This window comes from Drosophila guanche, unplaced genomic scaffold (genome assembly GCF_900245975.1).
Source record: "Drosophila guanche unplaced genomic scaffold, DGUA_6, whole genome shotgun sequence".
NCBI classification, from domain to species: domain Eukaryota; kingdom Metazoa; phylum Arthropoda; class Insecta; order Diptera; family Drosophilidae; genus Drosophila; species Drosophila guanche.
Genome location: NW_022995749.1, coordinates 6,774,837 through 6,794,048, shown reverse-complemented (window position 1 = coordinate 6,794,048; position 19,212 = coordinate 6,774,837). Strand labels below are relative to the sequence as shown.

The 19,212-nt window shown below is 43.0% G+C and overlaps 1 protein-coding gene across 7 annotated transcripts in view; it reads right to left on the bottom strand.

Moving 5' to 3' along the window:
* Positions 1-19,212, bottom strand: part of LOC117585606 (CUGBP Elav-like family member 6) — a 100,051-nt gene that overhangs the window by 24,423 nt on the left and 56,416 nt on the right. For 5 of the 7 annotated variants that reach the window (XM_034275154.1, XM_034275156.1, XM_034275153.1 and 2 more), the window contains one exon: positions 7,884-7,928. The exons of the other annotated variants lie outside the window; for them this stretch is intronic. In XM_034275154.1, the coding sequence (XP_034131045.1) occupies positions 7,884-7,928 (45 nt within the window). The remainder of the gene's footprint in view (positions 1-7,883; positions 7,929-19,212) is intronic. 7 annotated transcript variants of the gene reach the window in all.

The following is a 19,212-nucleotide window of genomic DNA, read 5'->3' as shown; positions in this document are numbered from 1 at the left end:
GACGGGAGGGCGCCCACGAGAGAGACCAGAAGAACGCCCGCGCGGGGGGGTAGGAGGGGGGGCGGTATTGGGCGATGGCCAATGGGGCAGGGCGGGGCCACCCGAGAGGGGTGGTAGACACCGCGGAAAAAAAGAAGACGCCCCCTTGGGAGGGGGAGGAAAAAAAAAAAAAGGGGCAAAAAAGGGGAAGAAAAAAAAGGGGGGAGGGGGGGGGGGGGGGCAAACGTAATGAGCAAAATGCGAGTGCAGTTCGCGTTTTTATTTCTAATTAGTAAGGGGCACACACACATGAGAGTTAGGGGTATGAGGGGAGAGGCAATGTGCTGTACCATTTCTAAAAGCCTGGCTGGCAAAATTAAAAAATGCTGCCATGTGTAAAATGCTTTTCATGCGCCTGTCACAGTCAACAGGCAACACAGGATTACCGGAAAGAAGCAGCGCAACAACAACTACGCACACACACAACACACAACACTACACAAAAAAGGATGCCGGAAAAACTAGAAACAAACTGGTGGGGGGGAGAGGCAAAATCAACGGGGTAGAGGGGGAAGATGCACGAAAATGCGTGCCCAAAATGAATCACTTTTAATGAGAAATTTCTTTAAAATTGCATCAAAATAGGAAATGAAAACTTTAATATTAAACTTTAAATTAAATTCTTTTTAATATATTTAATGCACTTAAAAAGCGAATTTAATCTTTTTAATATGCAATTTTACACAGAAAGATAGGAGCATAAATTCTGTTTCATTTTACGAAGATTTTTCTCTTGAATTTCACAGTTTCAGGCATCATTAATCAATGTAGAAAATGGGACTGACTGCTATAGGAAATGTTATATTAACCGCCTTAATGACATAATGAGAACACTCGAATAATTTTCGATTTCAAAGATGAAACCCCCCAGACAACATTTCATAATTTTAAGATAAATGCCATCCGAGTGTTCGAGTACAACCTCAACTCCTGGGTGCCATTAAACTTTGTTGCCGCATTGTTTTATGCGCAGCACATAAATTAAAAAACTTGGCCAAGCTCGAAGCTCGAGCTTTAATTGGCCAACACGCTGCAGGGCAGAATCCACCCACGTGAAAGTTAACCCAAGCCATGGTCTACTCTCGGGGGAGGTTCAGGGAGCGAGATATGGAGACCAAAGAGCACACAGAGGAGACCATGCCAAAATGTCGCACGGCTGCCGCTAATGTGATTTTTACGCATCATTTGAGTGAACAACAAGAAAATTGGCCCAAAGGCAGGCACGAAGCAGGATAAAAAAAAAAACCCGGTAAAAACTTGGCCTTCGCACTTGCCATAGAAAATTACGTGAACAAATATTGGCAAAGGCAACGCAAATATTTCCCATTACACTTGATTTGCTCAAGCAATAGAAAAAATTGGATTTCGAATTTTAAAGTTTATTTAAAAAATGTTTGAAAACAAAATATTTAAAGAGTTGAAAGGAAGAACGATATTATATAATTTATGGAACGCAAATGCAAATGGCGCTTCGTGCAGTATTTTCTTGAATGCTTTTTGTTTTAAACAGTTGAAGAGCTGAAAGTGTGTGCATTAATAAATTATATAAAGTTTCCACATAATTATTCTTTGAACTTTCTCTGTGGTTTTTAACCGACTGACAAATCGTTTGTTCTTAGGGTATATTTCTTGATTATTTCCTTATTATCGCGCACTTGGAGAAACATATTTGAAACGTTTGCTACGCGAAATCTACTATAAATATTTAAACAAATATTTTCACTGAAATTTCCTTACCACAACATGGTCTCTAAGTAATTCATATCCAAAGCAGTTATAAGCTCTCTACCTTTTTGTTTTGTATGCACTAATTGATTAGCCTTTGACTTTCACTTATCAGCAACTGAAAACTGGTTGGGTTATTTTCACACACTTGCAGCAGCACAAAGATTCAAAAGATGAAGCGTCACAAATGCAATTACATTGAATTAAATCGAATTAGCACACAAAACGCGATCCAGAAAGTCGCATTTTAAAAAAGGGAATTATTATCTTTTTCTTGGTTGAAAACTTGTGGGATAATTTCCTTAGACAATAGTAAAATGAATCGAGTAAGCCAGGCGCCCCCCGTCGACTGTTGCCGGTTGTGCACTGCAAAGCAAACTGAAAATTGTTCACAGTCAAATGGAAAGACAGCAACAAAAAAAAAAAGAAATGGCTAATTTGTGTCGCGTCTTCCAGTGAATGGTTGAAAGAGATGGGGGGGGGGGGGGTTGGTTGGAATTGGTGCTGAGTCAGACAATGCATTCCTAATTCCTGGCAGGCACGAGTGGGAAGCCTACCCTGCAGTCTTCTTACTTTTTTTGGGGAGGTTGCGCTGGCAATGTGGCAGTAACCCAAGCCCCAAGTCCCATCCAACCTGTCATAAAGTGTCGCGCCTCCTGCTTCCGTTTGGGTTACCTGTGTGTCTGTGCGCCTCTGTGTGCCCGCAATGGCTTCCGTAGAGGACACCCAGGGACAGGGACAGCGGCGGAGCAGCAGATAAGTTTTGCCTTTTGTTTGGCTTTGGCAGGGTGCAGGACCAGGAGCAGGAGGCGCAGCAGAAGCAACATTTTACTTTGGCTTAGGCTGCTCTTGTTGCAGCACTAAGTAGAAGGATTAGCCAAGGAAAGTCTACTACTCATCTGTGAGAGCTCTGAGAGCTGCTGCAGCCTTGAGGATCCCACCCAAGGAGCAAACTGTCAATGCCAGTACAAAGCTCAACGCAAAACTTTCCTTCCCTTCCATTCGTTGACACTGTTTGACGAGCAGCAGCAGCAGAAAAAAAGAGGAAACCCAGCACATGGCTGAGGGCTTCCATGTGGGTGCGAAAAGCACAGGGCTGACAACATGTCCAGCAGCTGGTTATGGCTGGCCACAGGGGGTCGGCTCGGCTCGTGTTGTGTCGAGTCGAGTTGGTTCGTTTGTGTCCTCTGGTGCTGTGGGGATAACATCGGTTTTGGTGACCAACAGAACGTTTACCTGATTGAAAGGTTAAACTGAGCAATTCAGTTAGCTGAATGGCACAGAAATGTTAACAGAATTTCTATGGAAATGAAGAGATTTAGCAGAGACGCACAAAATGTTGATTTAAGGTTGAATATTCCACAGAAATGTTCCATCAAAGCAGTTCATTGGAAGAGGAAATAGTTATAGCTGAGGAAAAGGCAAAGGCAATGCAAGAGGACAGAAGCAACCACTTAATATGGAGGAATTGAAAATTTGTTGAACGAAAACATGAAGAGTAATCAAGGTAGGATGAAAAGAGTTTGGATTCCAATAAAAAAAACCACGAGCAAAGGTAGAGAGAGAGATGCTTCACGATTAGAAGCATCAATCAATAACCTTCAATGGCGGGATTAATTGAATTAATTTCTTTAACCAGAGGCGGCAAATGTTTGGGCACGCAATGAAGTAAAAAATACGTCAGAACATTTTCTGAGAGAACTTTTTGCACGTAAGATAAGTAGAGACTGCAAAAATCATTCATAATTCCCAGATGAATGCATGACTAAGCTAATTATTAAATCTTTCTGCCATTTATAATTCTCAATCAATTCAGAGAACTTTTCCCCCAGACACACACCAACTTGGCAAAAACTTTGCCACAGACATAAATTCAGGATGGGTTTGGGGTCGACACGAAAGTTGAGGTAACTATCAAAATCCAACTAGCAGGTAACAATTACATCATTTTGCAGACAATTTCAAATTGAACAAGGTCTTTGCGAGGCGCTACCATGGCTGGCGGTTGGCAGTTGTAGGTTGGGGCCCTGTGCACTTACGTTTCCACCCAAAACTCACTCAAACAATTAGCTGAGAAGGTGGATGAGAGAAACAGGGCACAAATTTGGTTGGGGAGTACGAGTCAGAGAGCTCGAGCCCGAACCGTAGACCGAGAGCCCTGCCATTGTCGTCGTCAACTGAAGAGAAGCCTTACTATGAAAAAAGTTTCAGTTCTTTTTTTTTGCGCAAACAAATTGGATTATTCGATTACGTGTTTGTACAAGCCAAGGAGGGGGTGATGGTGGGGCGAACAGGTGTACAGTTGAGGGGCAAACAGAGAGGTTGGCTTGTAAGGCGGCCAAGGGAACAAGTTTTTAAGGGCACCACAGGGGCTGGGTTCCATTTCCATTTTCCATTTTGTTAGTACAATTCTTTTTTTCATTTTTCAGAGGATTTTGATTTATTTGGCATTTGTTTGCCAATTGGCAAATGTTTGCAAAATCTATGGAGACCCATGGGAAATGTAATCTATAATAGATGCGATCTGCCAAAGGGTATCTGCCCCCAGTGCAATGCGCGTTCTTTCTGCTCTCTTTGAAGAGTGCTGCAGGTGGGAAATGAATGCGCTGACTGGGGCGAAATGTTGTATGAATATAAATATAAATGGCAAAAAATGTAAGGGAACTGAAGTAAGTGCACTTCGAATTTTGGGTCATATTTTAGCTGCAATTAAAAATAAAGCTTATAGTTAACTATTTAATATTTATTTTCGATGAGTTAAGAGCCACACTTTTTAGCCATTTTTGGGCAAATAAATATGTAAAATAGAATAAATTAATTATCTGCTATATTTACATTCAATTAAGCGTACAATTTGTCAGCTATATTGAGCAGAGTATTCCTCTTCAATTGGCAGTACCATTTAACACTTTCTCCTCCCCTCTTTTCGCCTGTCTTTTCCCTCTTTTTGGGGAGCTGTCCAGTCGGACACTCAAATTGAAAGTCAATACATGTACATAGCTGCCAGCATCTGAAACTTATTGTTGCAAAAAACTGGCTCTTTATTGCCGAGCAATTGAAAAATGGAACCCCCCATTTATACCCCATGTTCTGATATTTTTCTATGCTGCAGGTGTGGGAGCTTCTTGTTAGCTTGTTTATCTATGTTTGTATATATTTATTTATATTTACTTGAGCTGCAAACTATGATTTCGCCCGCAGGCTGGAGCACCTGTCAAATGGTGCGTATGAGTGATTTTTACATTTGCATTTCAATAATCCACAGCCAGGCAATCAACCCTGGTGGCAAAGGTCATGACACGATGGCCACAAGTTTGGGTTTTGAGAGGTGCGGGTCTCAAGGCAGCCCGCAGCAATTTTTTTTTTTTTTTTAAAAAAAAAAAAAAAAAAAAAAAAAAAAAACTCTCTCTTTATATTTACAATCTGTTTTTAAACAATAAGTAAATTGTATAATTAATAGCAATAGGCAATAAAATAAACAGCAAAGCAGGCAACGCCTAGGCCTGAGCTATGAAAAGGCGTTCAAGTAAAGTAGGAAACAAAAAGGCGTTAACCGGCAGTGGGGGGCAACAACATGTGCACTTAATGCAGAATCGATGAAGCAGAGTCAGGATTTCTGCTGACTGGCTGACAATTAACCCTTTACGTGCCAATTGCTTGCTAAATAAATTAGCCCATGTGTGTGCTGCGTTGTTGCCTCGCAATGTTGATTGAAAAACCCCAGCGTCAGGCTAAGAGTCAGCACAAAAATCTTAGCATTTTAATTGGGCGCCCGACAGCTCCGCTCTGATGCCTTTAAGCAGGTCATAGCTAAGTTTTCTTCCACTCTAAGGACTACTTCAAAAGTCTACCATCGAAGAGCAAAACACAAACAGTAACCGTAACCGTAACCTTAATGCGAAACGCCTCAAAACTTCGAGGGCTCTGGCAGGGGCCATTTGCCGTAATTTAATTAAGGCTTTTGTTTGCTTTCTCAGTGTGCTCATGGTTCCTTCCCCCCCAATAAGGTTAAGAAAATAAATTAAGCATACGCCACATGTGTGTGTGTGTGTGTGTGTTTGTGTGGCTTGGCGTCGTGGTGGATTGTGTTGGTCAGAGTATGGGCAACTTTCAACAGTCACACTAAAGCTACACTCCATGATCCATTTCTCCTTCAACTTTGCTCTGTCCATTCCCTTTCCATACAAATATTTTATCAAAAGTAAGACTAAAAAGAAGTTCATTATCGTTTGCCACAGCAAATTTCGCTCACTCAACTAGGAATGTAGTTTACAAATGAAAGAAGAATCTGCTGCCAGTTGCCAGCTGCCAGTGGGCCAAAAGAGCAGCCATCAAGGGCACAAAAAACGTGAGGAATGGGGCGGAAATACATGCCACAAAAATGCCAAAGTTACTTTACTTGCCATTAAGCTTGACAGGCATCCCTGGATGCCCAAAATGTGCGCTACCCACACATCTGCCTGATTTGAGTTTGTATTATGCAAAGATGTCAGCCCCCACTTTGTGGCACCACCACCACCCTGTGCCATGTCCCACTGCGACACAATACAAATTGACCGGGGGGGAGAAGGGGTTCTGGTCTCCTACATTATAATTCATTGAGCGAGAGCAATGCGATTTTGTTCGCCAGCCACCATGCCTCGCCCCAGCATAACTTTCAACAATGACATTCAGCAAAAAGCGAGCACTCCCCTCCCCTTACATGCTGCGTGAATATTGAAAAAGAAATAAGAACTGCATATGCCAGCCGGCACTGGGCGGGTCAGAGTTCGCAACAGCAGCAGCAATGGCATCCAGCATCCAGCATCCAGCATCCAGCGTACACGGACAGACACGGACATGGACTCTTGAATCTGGCTGTGTGTTTTCTGTACAGTTTTTCGTACCAACTTTTGCTTCACCGCAAATTTTTGTCCGCTCACTTTTATCGTTGTATTTGCTTAAATTGTTAAACATGAGTTTGTATTTCACTTTTGTCATACGCATACGTTAACACGAACACGAAAAAATGAAGCAATTTACAACGAACATTTAATTGTTTAACGCTGCACCGAAAATAATCAAATGAACGCTTCAATTTAAAACATTTGACAAATTGTCAAATTGTTTTTTTTTTCAACTGGAAATGCTCTTTTAAGTGTTTAAATAAGCGGAATGGAGATAGCATGCATTCTACATGTTAGTTTTAAATGTGTTTTAATGGCAGTTTTCAACTTTTGAATGATTTAAAGTGATTTCAATTTGTAGGCAATTTTACATCAATTTCACATGAATTAAAACAGAGTGAACTTACGCTAAATGATCTCAAAATATGTACCGCGGAACAGATGTCTGTTGCGCGTAATTTCTGCAGAATTCTCGTAGGCAAGAGTCTGTTATATTTACACATTTTACGGCAGACTGCCCTGACCCTTGGCTGATTGACAAATTGGCCAGTCACGCGCAAATATTACACGCTAAAAGTTGAATCTCTGACGTTGGGCAGGCTCTCATTTAATTTCCCGCAAGTTAATAATTTCGCTTAAAACTATACAACTCCTACTCATTGAAATTCAACAACAAAGAGCTAAAAAATAAAAGTATATACTATAACCACTTAAACTTTAAGCAAAACAGAACTGCAGGGGGGGGACTGTGCTTATTTATTTTTACTCTCCCCATGGAGCAGGGCGACTCTCTCAACTTTGTATCGCTTTTCATTGGTTGGTACTTTTTGTATGCCAATTATAAAGCTGCATGAGCTGCTGCCAAAAGCGAAAACCAAGTTCAAGTTGTCCTGCCATTGCCAGTCCGTCCGCCATCCAATCCTCTGCGCCACTCGGCAAAAGTTTGATGAAATTTTTATTTGAATTTTTGCCTTAAAAGCTTTTGTTTTCGGTTTGTGGGTTTTATGGTTTTATGGTTTTTGGCCAGTAAGACAACAAAAACAAATTAAAAACTGGAACTGAATAGGAAAATATATCCACGTATGTGCATAATCCGAAACAGATGGAGCGGTGTGGAATATTATGACATTGAGTATCCATCAGTGACGGACTCGGGCCTTGCCTTTGCATCGTTCACTCAACATTCAATCAATAATTTTTGCACCATAATTAAGCTTAAATCCAATGGCTTACCCAGCGTACTCGTATAGTGATGTGACATTCATCTCAGATACTGACCTGCAAAAGACACAGAGAAGAGAACGGAAAACGAAATGCAATTATAATGAGGTCAATTATGATGTTTGCTTTTTCATCTCTCTGCTTCGTTTCTTCGTCTTTATTTTCGCTCAGATCAGGCACAAAGGTGTATTGAGGGTAGGAATGGAGGCTGAGGATTAATGACGGAATGGCAACAACAACTAGCAAAACACATCTACAACAATATTATCTAGGAAATGAGACTGTCTGTTTGTTTATTTTTATTTGTCCCTTTTAAGGATATTGTTATTGTTGTTGCTGTAGTGCTGTAAATTGCATTTCCCTGCGAGGGTTAGACGATATCCCCAGGGCTACAGCAACAGGAAAGTGTGACAGAGAGGAAGCTGGAAAAATCTGCAAAAGTTGATGGGCAACAAAAAAGAAAAGCGCAACAAAAACCTTCAGACGTCAGGCGTCGAAAGCGAAGCAGAAGGAGCAGGATGAGGAGCATGAATTACCCTAGTATCAAATGCAAAACGGAAGTGGAAGTGGAAGTGTTTCTCTCTTTTGCCTTTGTTTTTTTGTTGTTCACTACTTGAAGTTGTGCAGGGGCAGGACTGGGGTGTTCCCCGAAAGAGCTTGATGTTGGGCATGGGCTTGAGGGAGCCAAAACTTTGGGGGTTGTTGTCGCCCGGCATGGACGGCAGTCTGGGGGAGACACACGACAAGGACATGGATGAATAAAATCGTATCAAATGCCATGCGGGTGCAGGAATCCTCTTTCATGGAGCGTTGCCATTGAAGTGGGAAATGAACTGTGCCCTAGGAATACTTAGCACAGACTACGAATATTTACACGTGCACAAACAGAGCTGCATATTTGGATGATAAGAAATGCCGTGAAAAGTATATGAAGTGCTCTTGCAATTAGCGAAAATGTTGACAGTCTCGGGAGGGGTAAAATGTGAGACAGCTTTGGCTGATTCCAGTTACAATTTGAATCAATTGAAGCTAGAATTCGCTTACAAGCTGCACTCAGAATAATGTACAATTGAAAAGTGTCTCTTTTTATTTATTTATTTATTTTTCAATTGCGCCCCTCTTCTTACGGCAATAACCAACACAATCCAAACTCTTCGCATTCCTCCACCTACACAAAGTCTTCAATCTTACCTTAAAGCTAAGCCAGTGATGATTTATTTCCGCCAAGAGTCGAGCTGAGCCACTCTCATGCAAATACAAGTAGAAGGACTTTTCATCTCACAAAAGTTACACGAAAAACTTGCAGAAACTGAAGTGAAATTCTGCTTGGGGCCTGAGGGACTCGCTCTCTCTCTCTCTGTTGCTCTTTCAATCTCAATCTAAATCTCGTTCACTATCTCTGCCTTCATCCCCTATCTTTCCCCCCCTCTAGCTCTCTATCTGTGCTACAATCAATATCACACTTTGGCACAACTTTCATTAGAGAACATATTGAACTATGTGGGAGTGGGAAGCGGCAGAAGTTTTGCTAGCACAGAAACGCCAGAAGAGAAAAGGGAGCAGGACCCGCAGGAGTGCGGGGCGGCATATTGCACGTGCCAACAGTCTCAAGTTTAGCTGTTGCTGCTGCGGCCACTGACAAAAAAGTACGCTTCGGGCAAGGACTCTTTCCTCTATGAGGAAGGAGGCGCCGTGAAAGGGGCCGAGTGCTGAAGGCTGCCAAAGATGAGACGGCGTTGACGACAGCTTGGACATGTCATGGGTAAGCGCCACGGGAGCGTTTGACTGGGCCTCTGGCAAAGTTTCTTATTGCATATGAGCAGTAGGTAAAGCGGAGACCGAAAGAGAGAGAGAGAGAGGATGAAAACGCCGTGAAAATCGTGTTGCATATTTATGGGCGCCCGACGAACCGTTTTGAAGGCTTTTGTAATTAAAAACAGCAAAAATCTTAACACAAGTCACTTGTGCCCGTCTCCTCTACGCTTTGCCTTTTATGTGGATGAGTTTTTTTTTGCTGCCATGATTTGGGGCTGCTGCTGGTGGGGGTGGTGACGCTTAAGGATACTTGTGCAAGATTTATGATGTGTTAGTTTTTCGAGTGGAGTTTTTTTTTTATACATATGCATGCTCAGCCGCAATGAAAATTCTCTTGCATCTTTTGCCCCCCAACCACGCAATGTGGCCGGGCCCCGCTTGTTTCGCTTTTGGCAAATGGCGCTCAATTTTTTAATGAGCGCAACGGAAATGTGCAAAATGTCTCTCTCTATGTCGAGTGTCTGTCAGTGTGTGTGGCAGTCATGGGTGTCACTTTGATTTATGAAGAGCGCTCTGGCATCCGACAGATTTTGTAATCTTCAGCTCTCTGTGCGCTGTCTCTCTCCCTCTCCGCAATCGCTGTCGCTTCTCCTCTCTGCGGCTTGGAGTGCGCTTTTAGGCGAACGCAAAAGGAAATTATTTTTAATGGTCACAGCCATGAAGTGTCCTTGCAGCACTCCTCCTTCCTCCATTGATACGCCAGCCCTTCGCAGCCGCACTTAAATCATATTTACGCACATACGTCCATTAATCAAACAATTTATCAAAACATGTCAGTCGAAAATTTTGGGCTGGGGCGCAGCAGGAAGTTATCGAATGACTTGCGTGCTGCTCAAGAGTAGCCATGATGTGAGTTGTCAATCAAATATATACCGTTGATCATCCTCCATTCCTTAGCCACACACTTCCTGTGTCCTGCCCGCACATGTCGAGTGGCAATTATCTTAAGCCAAGTGCAAACAAATGTGTGTATGGGTGCCGTACTGGGGCCCACCAGGCGGAAGGGCCAAAAGCCTCCAAGTACGGATATGCCAAGCCTATTTACATACATAAGCAGCTTCTATGGCTTATACGGCTATGGTTTATCAAGTGCAACAAAGCGGACACCAAAAGAGGTTAATAACTACAGCCACAGGAGCACACACAGGGGCCAAAGAGTAGGGAAAAAAGCAAAGACACGAAAACCCAGCCACTTACAGCATAGTGGAGAATAATGCAAAGTTTTGTGATAAAACACACAGCAGAGAGCAGTGCCTGGAAGGGATATGTATAAGCAGGCATTTAACCTCTCGAATGCTGAGCCATCCATCAGACTTGGATCCCTCAATTGATGGCGGGGGTCAATATTTAAATGTAAAAGTGTTTACCACGCTGAAAGAGAGAGATGGATGGATCATGTTGCCTATAAAGCGGCACCAACCAATTTCTTCTAGCTATTTGTGGGATGAAGCCACAGGCTAAACGGCTGTCGATTCTAGCAGAGAGAAGAGATACAACCTCCTCCAGAAACATCTTAAATATCTTTCAAATTACAACTTTAGGCGTGGTAAATGCCTCAAAATAGTGGCTTAAATAATTGTAGGAAAGTGCTTCTATTTACCAGCTGTAACTTTAAGTTACTTCAAACCCACACAACCTTTACGCGCATCTTTCTGTTGAATTTGAAACCGGAACAGCTCCCGTTCCCATTTAGTTCCTGCATTTGCTCAAGCATGGGGCACCCTTTTCCCCTATTTCTATTCCATTTCCCAAGTATGTAGTTTCCACCTCGTTTTTCCATCCCTACTCTCACCACTTTTGCATACAAGATACAAGATTTGAAGGCGGCACACGCCAAGTCTTAGGTGCTCTCAAGGGGAGGTTGGCAGCTCTAGGTGTTTGTTTGCTACATTTTGGTAATTTTGGTATCACGTTTCCCACAACCCTGGAGCAGTCCATTCCAGCAGCTTACACACAGTCGGTCTCCCACCTCTCTGTGTGTGTGGAGGACCCTTCCCTTCCCTTCCCGCATTTGTATATCATTTATGCATGTGTGTCAAAGCCGTGTAAAATAATATTAAAAAAAAATGTGTGTGGCATACTTTTCGCAGAGGCGCAGACTTTTTGTATCTCTCTCTGAGAAAATCAGCATTCATTCATTTTTATGGGCTTTTCTTTCGCTTGTTTTCAGCCCCCGCACCCATTCACATAATTGAATTTTTATGACCTCTTGCCACACAGGCGACAAGGCGAGGAACAACTTTACAAAAATGTGCAAGAAGAATTCACAACAGCTTTTGCTGTTGCAACAAGAAAAATAATCCAAAGTGCCATAAAAAATGCCCATAAATCCAGAATTTTAGAATGCGCCTATGGAGCGGTGGCGTGGCGTGGGGTGTGGAGTGCCGTGCCGTGACGTGACGTGCGGTGACGTGCGGTGTGCATCTTTTATTAGCTGCCATAATCGAAGCTTGGGACACTGCCTCCCATATGTCCGTTAACTGCGTTCGAACATGCGACAATCGCAAAACCCAAAAACTGCAACTGCACTTCGAGCTTTGCGCCTGATTCTCTGGAAGGGATTATTCGTGGGGCTGTGCCTTTGCAAGTAAAAGTTTTCGGGGCCCTCGTCTGGCATCCGAAAAGGCATTTCCGGGCAATAAAACTCTGGCGCGTAGCATTTTTCATTGCAGTAGTAGGAGGAGTAGAGGGAGGTGCAGTGCAATGAACCATTGTGCTGGGGCCCACGAAAAAGTTTAGTACATGGCGTGATGTGCGCCTAAAAGTATGCAGCAACTGCAAAAACAGCACAAACCAAGTCCGATAAGCATGAAAGCGGAATGGCAGACAAGGAAGGACCGAGACGGAGAGAACCTAAACTGACAGCCAGTAGGCTCGGCTTTGTTCTGCCCAAAAAATGACCAACGTCTGTCTGTTTCTCTGTCGTTCTGTCTGCTCGTCTGGCTGATGTTTCATCTTGTTGGCCTACGAATTGTAGAGAGCCTTAGACATGTTGCATTTGAGCTCAGACATTAAAGTATTTGCGGCTTTATATCTGAGAGGAGTATACAATGCTGGGGCACAGGATCCATCACTACTTTCGGGAGAAAATAAGACAAGGGAGGCCATCTGCGTTTGCCTAATTGGACTCCTGCAAATGTATCCTACGAATTATCAAAACTCCACCATGAGCCATTTGTCTTTCGAACCGAATCTTCGCTGTCCTTTTTGAGTACAGGATTCGCCATATACCATGAGCTGGCGATTATCTAATTCTTTATTCAAAACGAGTAGAATTAGGTTTCAGCGCTTGCAGCTCCAGGTTCCATGTTCCATTAGCCCTTTCTACGTACTGAATTCTCACTGTTTATTATTACTGCACATTCAGCATCAGCATTAAAGCCTTCAAAATGCCTTCCTGTTTTGGCATGCCTATAAATGCTAGTAAAATGTTTTATTTGTGTCTGAATTTACAGCACAAGTTTGTATTACCTTAATGGCCACAAAAAGTCCAAATGGTCAACATCAAACGTTGTTCATTTTTAATTTGTTGCATAGAAAAAGAAAAGGCTTGAAAATACAGAAATACTTTTTAAAATTATTCAGTTTGTGACTAAAAAATATCTCCCTAGAGCCTCTGAAGAAATTCTTTCTTTAGCCTTGCTTATGCTCGGAATCTTTTGTTTTATTTCAAAAGTTGCCCTTTAATTTTAATATTTGTATGTATGTTTGTAAATTTACTTGTATTTACATTTCCTTTTCTTCATAGCTTTGCTTTCTCTGTAATTTCAACATCCTAGAACTGGCCAAAGTTGCCGGGGTTTTTTGGGTGAAAAATTTATATTCATTTCCCTCAAAGTACGGCAAATTTATCACGTCGAGAGTTTGTTGCTTAATGTTTAAGTGTCGACTGTGTCCTGCCATACCATTCCATCCTTTGCAGCTCTTTCTTCCTTGTTTCACCCTCTCTAGCTCTCCTTCTGTGGCTATCGCTCGCTCTGTCTTTCTCTCTCTCTCTCTGGCTGTCTCTCAAAGTTTCTTTTTTGAAGTGTGTGCTCCAACAAGTGTGTGCGTGTGTGTGTGCCCATCCATGCGAGCCTGTGCAGCTTGTTAAATATTTATCTGCCCTTTTTTATATGGATGTGCAGGCGGCCATAGGGTATGTTGAGTTATCTACAAATTTGTGTCAAGTCCATTCAATGAGAATTCTACATCAAAGTGGAAATTGTGTTTAAATTATTCGCCAAGAAAAGTTATTGTCACGAATGACAGGCATGGAAAATGTAAACGTTTTTCGTGTACATTTTTGGATTACGTGTGTAGATAAAACAGTCAGGGAGAAATCTTCCATCTATTCGCTTTATTGCTCCTTAATCTTTCTCTATTTTTAATCACGAGAGAGCACTCAAAGTTCGTTCATTGCCCATTTACCATTGTTGGTAGCATTTTTCCCTGTTGCAATTTTGCACACTTTGAGTTTGTTCATTTCTGCTCTACATCCTGTTTTGATGCGTTTTTTTTTTAATTAGCTGCAATTAAAAATTGAAGAGCCCCCCAATAAAACTCCACACAAAAATAAAGGAAAAGAACAAACTAAGAGAAATGGTCAAGGCGCTTAAGGCCAGAGCCACAAGGCTTTAAAAACACAGAAGAGCAGACACACCCAGATATGGAGAATGAGGGAAAGTTGTGCTCATAACCCAATTAACTGCGAAAGCTGCGGTTCAATTTTGGCCAAGAAATATTTCCATTTCCGATTAAAAGCGAGAAAACTTTTAGAATTTTGTCAAAAGTTGTGGCCATCGTTTGACCCACAGCTAATTGCACTGTTTCTTTTTTAGATTTCCAATTATGGTAGTTTAAATATTTATTTAAAGCTAAATGCTAGCCGCTCAAATGTGAAACGTGGACTGCAAATGGACCAACGTGACTTGCCCATTTGTATGGAAGCAATGCGGGCGGGCGGGCGGTTGGCGGCTGGTGTGGGCTTTAGTGACAACAGCAAAAGTTTAATTGAATTTGCTTCACCTGCCCCAAAAGCAGTGCAGGCCCCGCCGCTGACGTCAAATGAACGTCCTCCCAGCAGCCCATTCCTGCCTCTGTCGCTGTCTCTCTCTCTCTCTCTCTCTATGTGTCGGTGAGTTGGTCTCCCACAGGATGCTAGCCTCTGCCCGCTGTGCGGTCAAGTTTGTGTGAGATGACATGCCCGAAGACTGGCTAACAATGAAATGATTTCCATGCACTCTGCAGTGCAGAGTCTCCGAATCAATAAGTAAATGGATGTAAATCGTTTATACATAATATAATTTTAAATCGAAACTCAAAAATATTTCAATTGGTATTTGTTTCAGCCCGTAGGTGCAACCATTAATATGATAAACCCCTGACAGGCCTTTCGATGTTGGTCTGCACAAATTATAATTAGGATAAGCCGTTTAAGGGAGAGGCATGCCACAGGCCACACATCACGTACTTAACGCAAAACGTTAAGTTAATTGGAGGCATATTGGATGGGCCCCCAATCATGATTTGGGTATTACGTATATCGAGTTGATGGCGCATGCGGGTAAGTATCTATGTATCCATCCATCCATCCACCCATCTAGCTATCTATTGGGTCGCTGCACGATATCCATTCGTTGCACGACATGCACCTGCCTGACCCGTGCGAACGTTTCTTGCATATTAAGCACTTGACTTGTTCATGCAGCTGTGTCTGTGTAGTTGTAGTTGCACTCTCGTGCACATAGTAAATTTATTCATAGCTTCCGCTTTTTGACTCATTATCATTGACTTGCCATTGGCAGGCCATCCCCGCCCCGACTGACTGTGACTGCAATTCTGTAGCTACACTTACTGACTACATTTATCCAGAAGATACGAGTGTGTAGTGTGTGTGGGTGGCACTCGCTATAGTTGCATTTTTAATTATGCCTGCAGCCTTGACCTTCAGCTGGCTCGATATATTGACATCAAGATGCGCCCTCCCTTGATTTTGAGCTACAACAGTTGTGGAATATTCCAGGGCGAATCCTCAAACTGTTTGAGGTTTTTCTCGTACTTGCGCAGACCGTTTTTGGGCACATTTTACGAATAGATAAACGCATTTAAATTGCTTGCAAGTGTAAACTTTGCCACCACCAACAGTTCACCAGGCTAGTAGCCTGCCTATAAAATTTATGTTGACAACGTGCAACCACTGCCCCTGGAGCCCCTTCAAGCCCCTCCTCCTCTGCTGTGCACTTATTAATGGGTCATGTGTGCAGTGCTAAAGTTTCCCTACTTGTTTTTTTGGGAGCAAAAGTAGTGGCAGGACCTGGTGTACATTTCGTGGCTGTGTGTGGGGTGTGGTGGCGGGAGAGTAAACCTATCCTATCTTTTACTGCTTGGCCAGGTCCGGGCCGGGGCACCGAAAGAAAGTTTGTGCGCTGCCGCTGCCCCTGCCCCTGTGGCCAAAAGTTTCCCTCACGTACTTTCATTCCTCTGCCATTGCCTTTTGCCCATTGCCCATTGTTCAGCATCGTAGTTCATTTTTGGTAATTTCCCGCCTTTAGCTGTAAGCAAATTATGAGCTTCATTTGCATATTTCCAACCGTGTCGACAAAAACAACAAGAGGCAAAAATTGAAAACGCGATTCGCACGAATTTACATAAGCTGCCACACACAGGCACAGCCACAGAAACAGACACTGTCCCCCTGCAACTCTTTTTAAGCCAAAAGGTGTTGGCCAATGCATAAATCATCAGCTCTGCACACAGTCCCACTACACCTGGACAACACTGCGTATTGCGGGTTGGAGTTCTATCAGCGAACGCATCAAAAATGGAAAATGGCAAATGTAATTGCAATAAAGACAGTTGGCTGGTTGCTGGCTGGTGGTTGGCAGCTTCTAATGCCTCCTGAAATGGTGCCATAAATTCCGTTTGCAAGGAAATTACATCGATATTTCGTATGCGCAGTGTAGGAAATTAATTGGTTGCGCAGGACATTGCCAGAGCAGAGCAGGTTCAACAGGAACCAGAGACTAGTCAGGGCAGACTTGGTGGAGCAGCAGAGTACCAAGAGGTTGGCAAAGGTTTTTCCCTTCCAGACTGTTGGCCATTTCAATGGAAATTCGTAATGCTGCTCCCGTAGCCAACAGAGCATTAAATTCCCTGCTGTCCAATGCCCAATTCCTGATTCCAGGAATCTAACTGCCCCCAAAAACGTAAAAACTTGACCCAAAACAGAGTCAAGTGCAACAGGGAGGAGGAGGAAACTGTCAAAAACGTAAGGCTTGCCGTAATTAAAGAGCCTGCCAGTAAGCGGATGTTGTTCAGCAACAACAACAACAAAAAGGGAGGCAAGGACAATACATAACAATACGCTTCCGGTTAGAAGCGCTCGAGGCATGGGGGCATGGGGAAGGCGCCACAGTTCGACTGGGAAATTAAAAGTGCCACAGCAACAACGCACCCAAAAAACCTAAAACCGAACACCACCAGCAACAGCAACAAAAAAATAGACCACAGGCAGCAGGTGAAAGGGCGACAATAATTGGAACAGTAGAGCAAACCCCAAACCCATCCACAGCCCCAGCCTCAGCCGTGCTCTCGTGTAGCCATTGTAATGGCAGCAGCTGTGTGCCACAGAAACCAACTAACGCTAGAGATGTCCACAACCCAGCGACACAGCGCAACTTTAATTGATTGTGGTGCCCGACCGAGTCTCTTGTTTTGCTGTTTGCGCAGCTGAAAAGTATGCTAACGTTTTGTTGCCCCACGACTTAAGGAGTGCACATAAGAGGGGCAGGAAATGTAAGCTAGCGGGGGATAAAGGAGTCAACTCCTGTCCGTCTACAGATTAAGAGGGATTTCAAATAGAAGTTAGTAGATGCTGTGGGAGGTAATTACAATTAAGTCTTTGTGAATAGATAAAAGTCAATTAGTTGGCGTACCTTTCAAGGTTTATGGCTTAGGAAATTGACTTTGTATCGTACTCATCGGTGTAGTTCCACTATTTATTCAATTGTAGGAAATTCCTTGTTATTTTTAACACCTTTCCATGACACTGGATCTAGCAATCCAGTAATCAATTTGTATATTATTTACCTTCCAGAGAGCTGCACCAACCGTTCCCGTTGCAGCCACAAAATGAAACCGCAGCAAGAACACAAAGTGCCACAGTGCCAAGTTTTAATTTCTAAACATAAATTGTAATGCAATTCATTTTGCAACAGTTGTTGCCTCTTACTTTTGTTGCTGCCGTCGCGTGCTTCACGCCATTTTATTTTCAATGTTCGGTTTATTTTTTATTTTTTTACATTTTGTGTCATGGAATTTTAGCACCTTTCTCCGCACTTTCCCCAGCCAGCCCGCGGGGGCTTGTTTCGCCCATCGCACTACCGGGTGTATGGCATATCGTTTGTCAGTTTTTGGAATGTGGCAAATGTGTTGGACTCACGCATTCCGCTGCCACTCCTCACCACCCTCTCCCCGCTTGGGACAATTTGCCAGCGATTGTTATCGTCAGTCGTTTGTTAAAACTGCATTCGCACAATGCAACAAACGCGATAGCAACAATAGCTAAAATAATGGTTGCACAATTACAAACACAGGCAACAACATTACAAAGTTAGCTAAAAACCAAAGACGACTTAAGGGATACCCGCTGGGACATGTGATAAGTGCTACGCAGGTTTCCATGGTGTCTTTTTAGACTCGTAATATCTGTAATTAATGTTGCATGAAGAAGATAGAGTGAAGAAAGCGCACAGCATACTAGGTTACGGGAAGCCCTTGCCACTAATATTATCTGAGTGGACATTATCCCAGTAATCACACGTAAAATCCAAGCAAGAACATAGACACAGAACACTCCCTTGCACCCAACAAATTCCCAGAATTAAACTCGGTTTCTCCCCGTTACATACACCATCAAATAGCCAATCTACCCCGTGCGTTGTTTCTATGGTTATACCTGGTACTCGATGGGTATGTAGGGTACATTGTATTTGTGGTCATGGCACACAGAAGGAAACCTTTACGACCCTATAAAGATATATTCTCCATCAGCACCAACAGCCCCAAGGCTATGTGTATCTGTCTGTCAGAGACTATAAAAGCCAGAGCAACAAAGTTTTGCATACAGTGTGCTGTGTTATCACACGCCCCCCCCCCCCTTTCCGGCCCGGAAAGGGTATACAAGTTGTGCCGCTTTCGAAGCGTCTCACAGCGTTCATGCTCGTTTTTATTTGGGTTTGCGTCGGCGGCTTCTCCCTTGTTGCACCATTATAAATAACAAACAGCAAAATTGTTTATAATTACACATTACCAGATAAAATATTGCATGTGGCACTGATGTTGCAAGTGCACATACATTTGACACTGCCACTACTAACTGTTGTTGGCAGCCATTTGCAATGCTTTTCGTGTGTGTGTCTGACTTTTGTAATTGATGTTTCTAGCGGGTTTCTGCCCCTGCCACCCTCTCCCTCTCCCGCTCCTTTCTCTATTTATTTTATGATGTGTTTGATGGCGCTAAAGTGTTGTCATTATCAGCGATTAC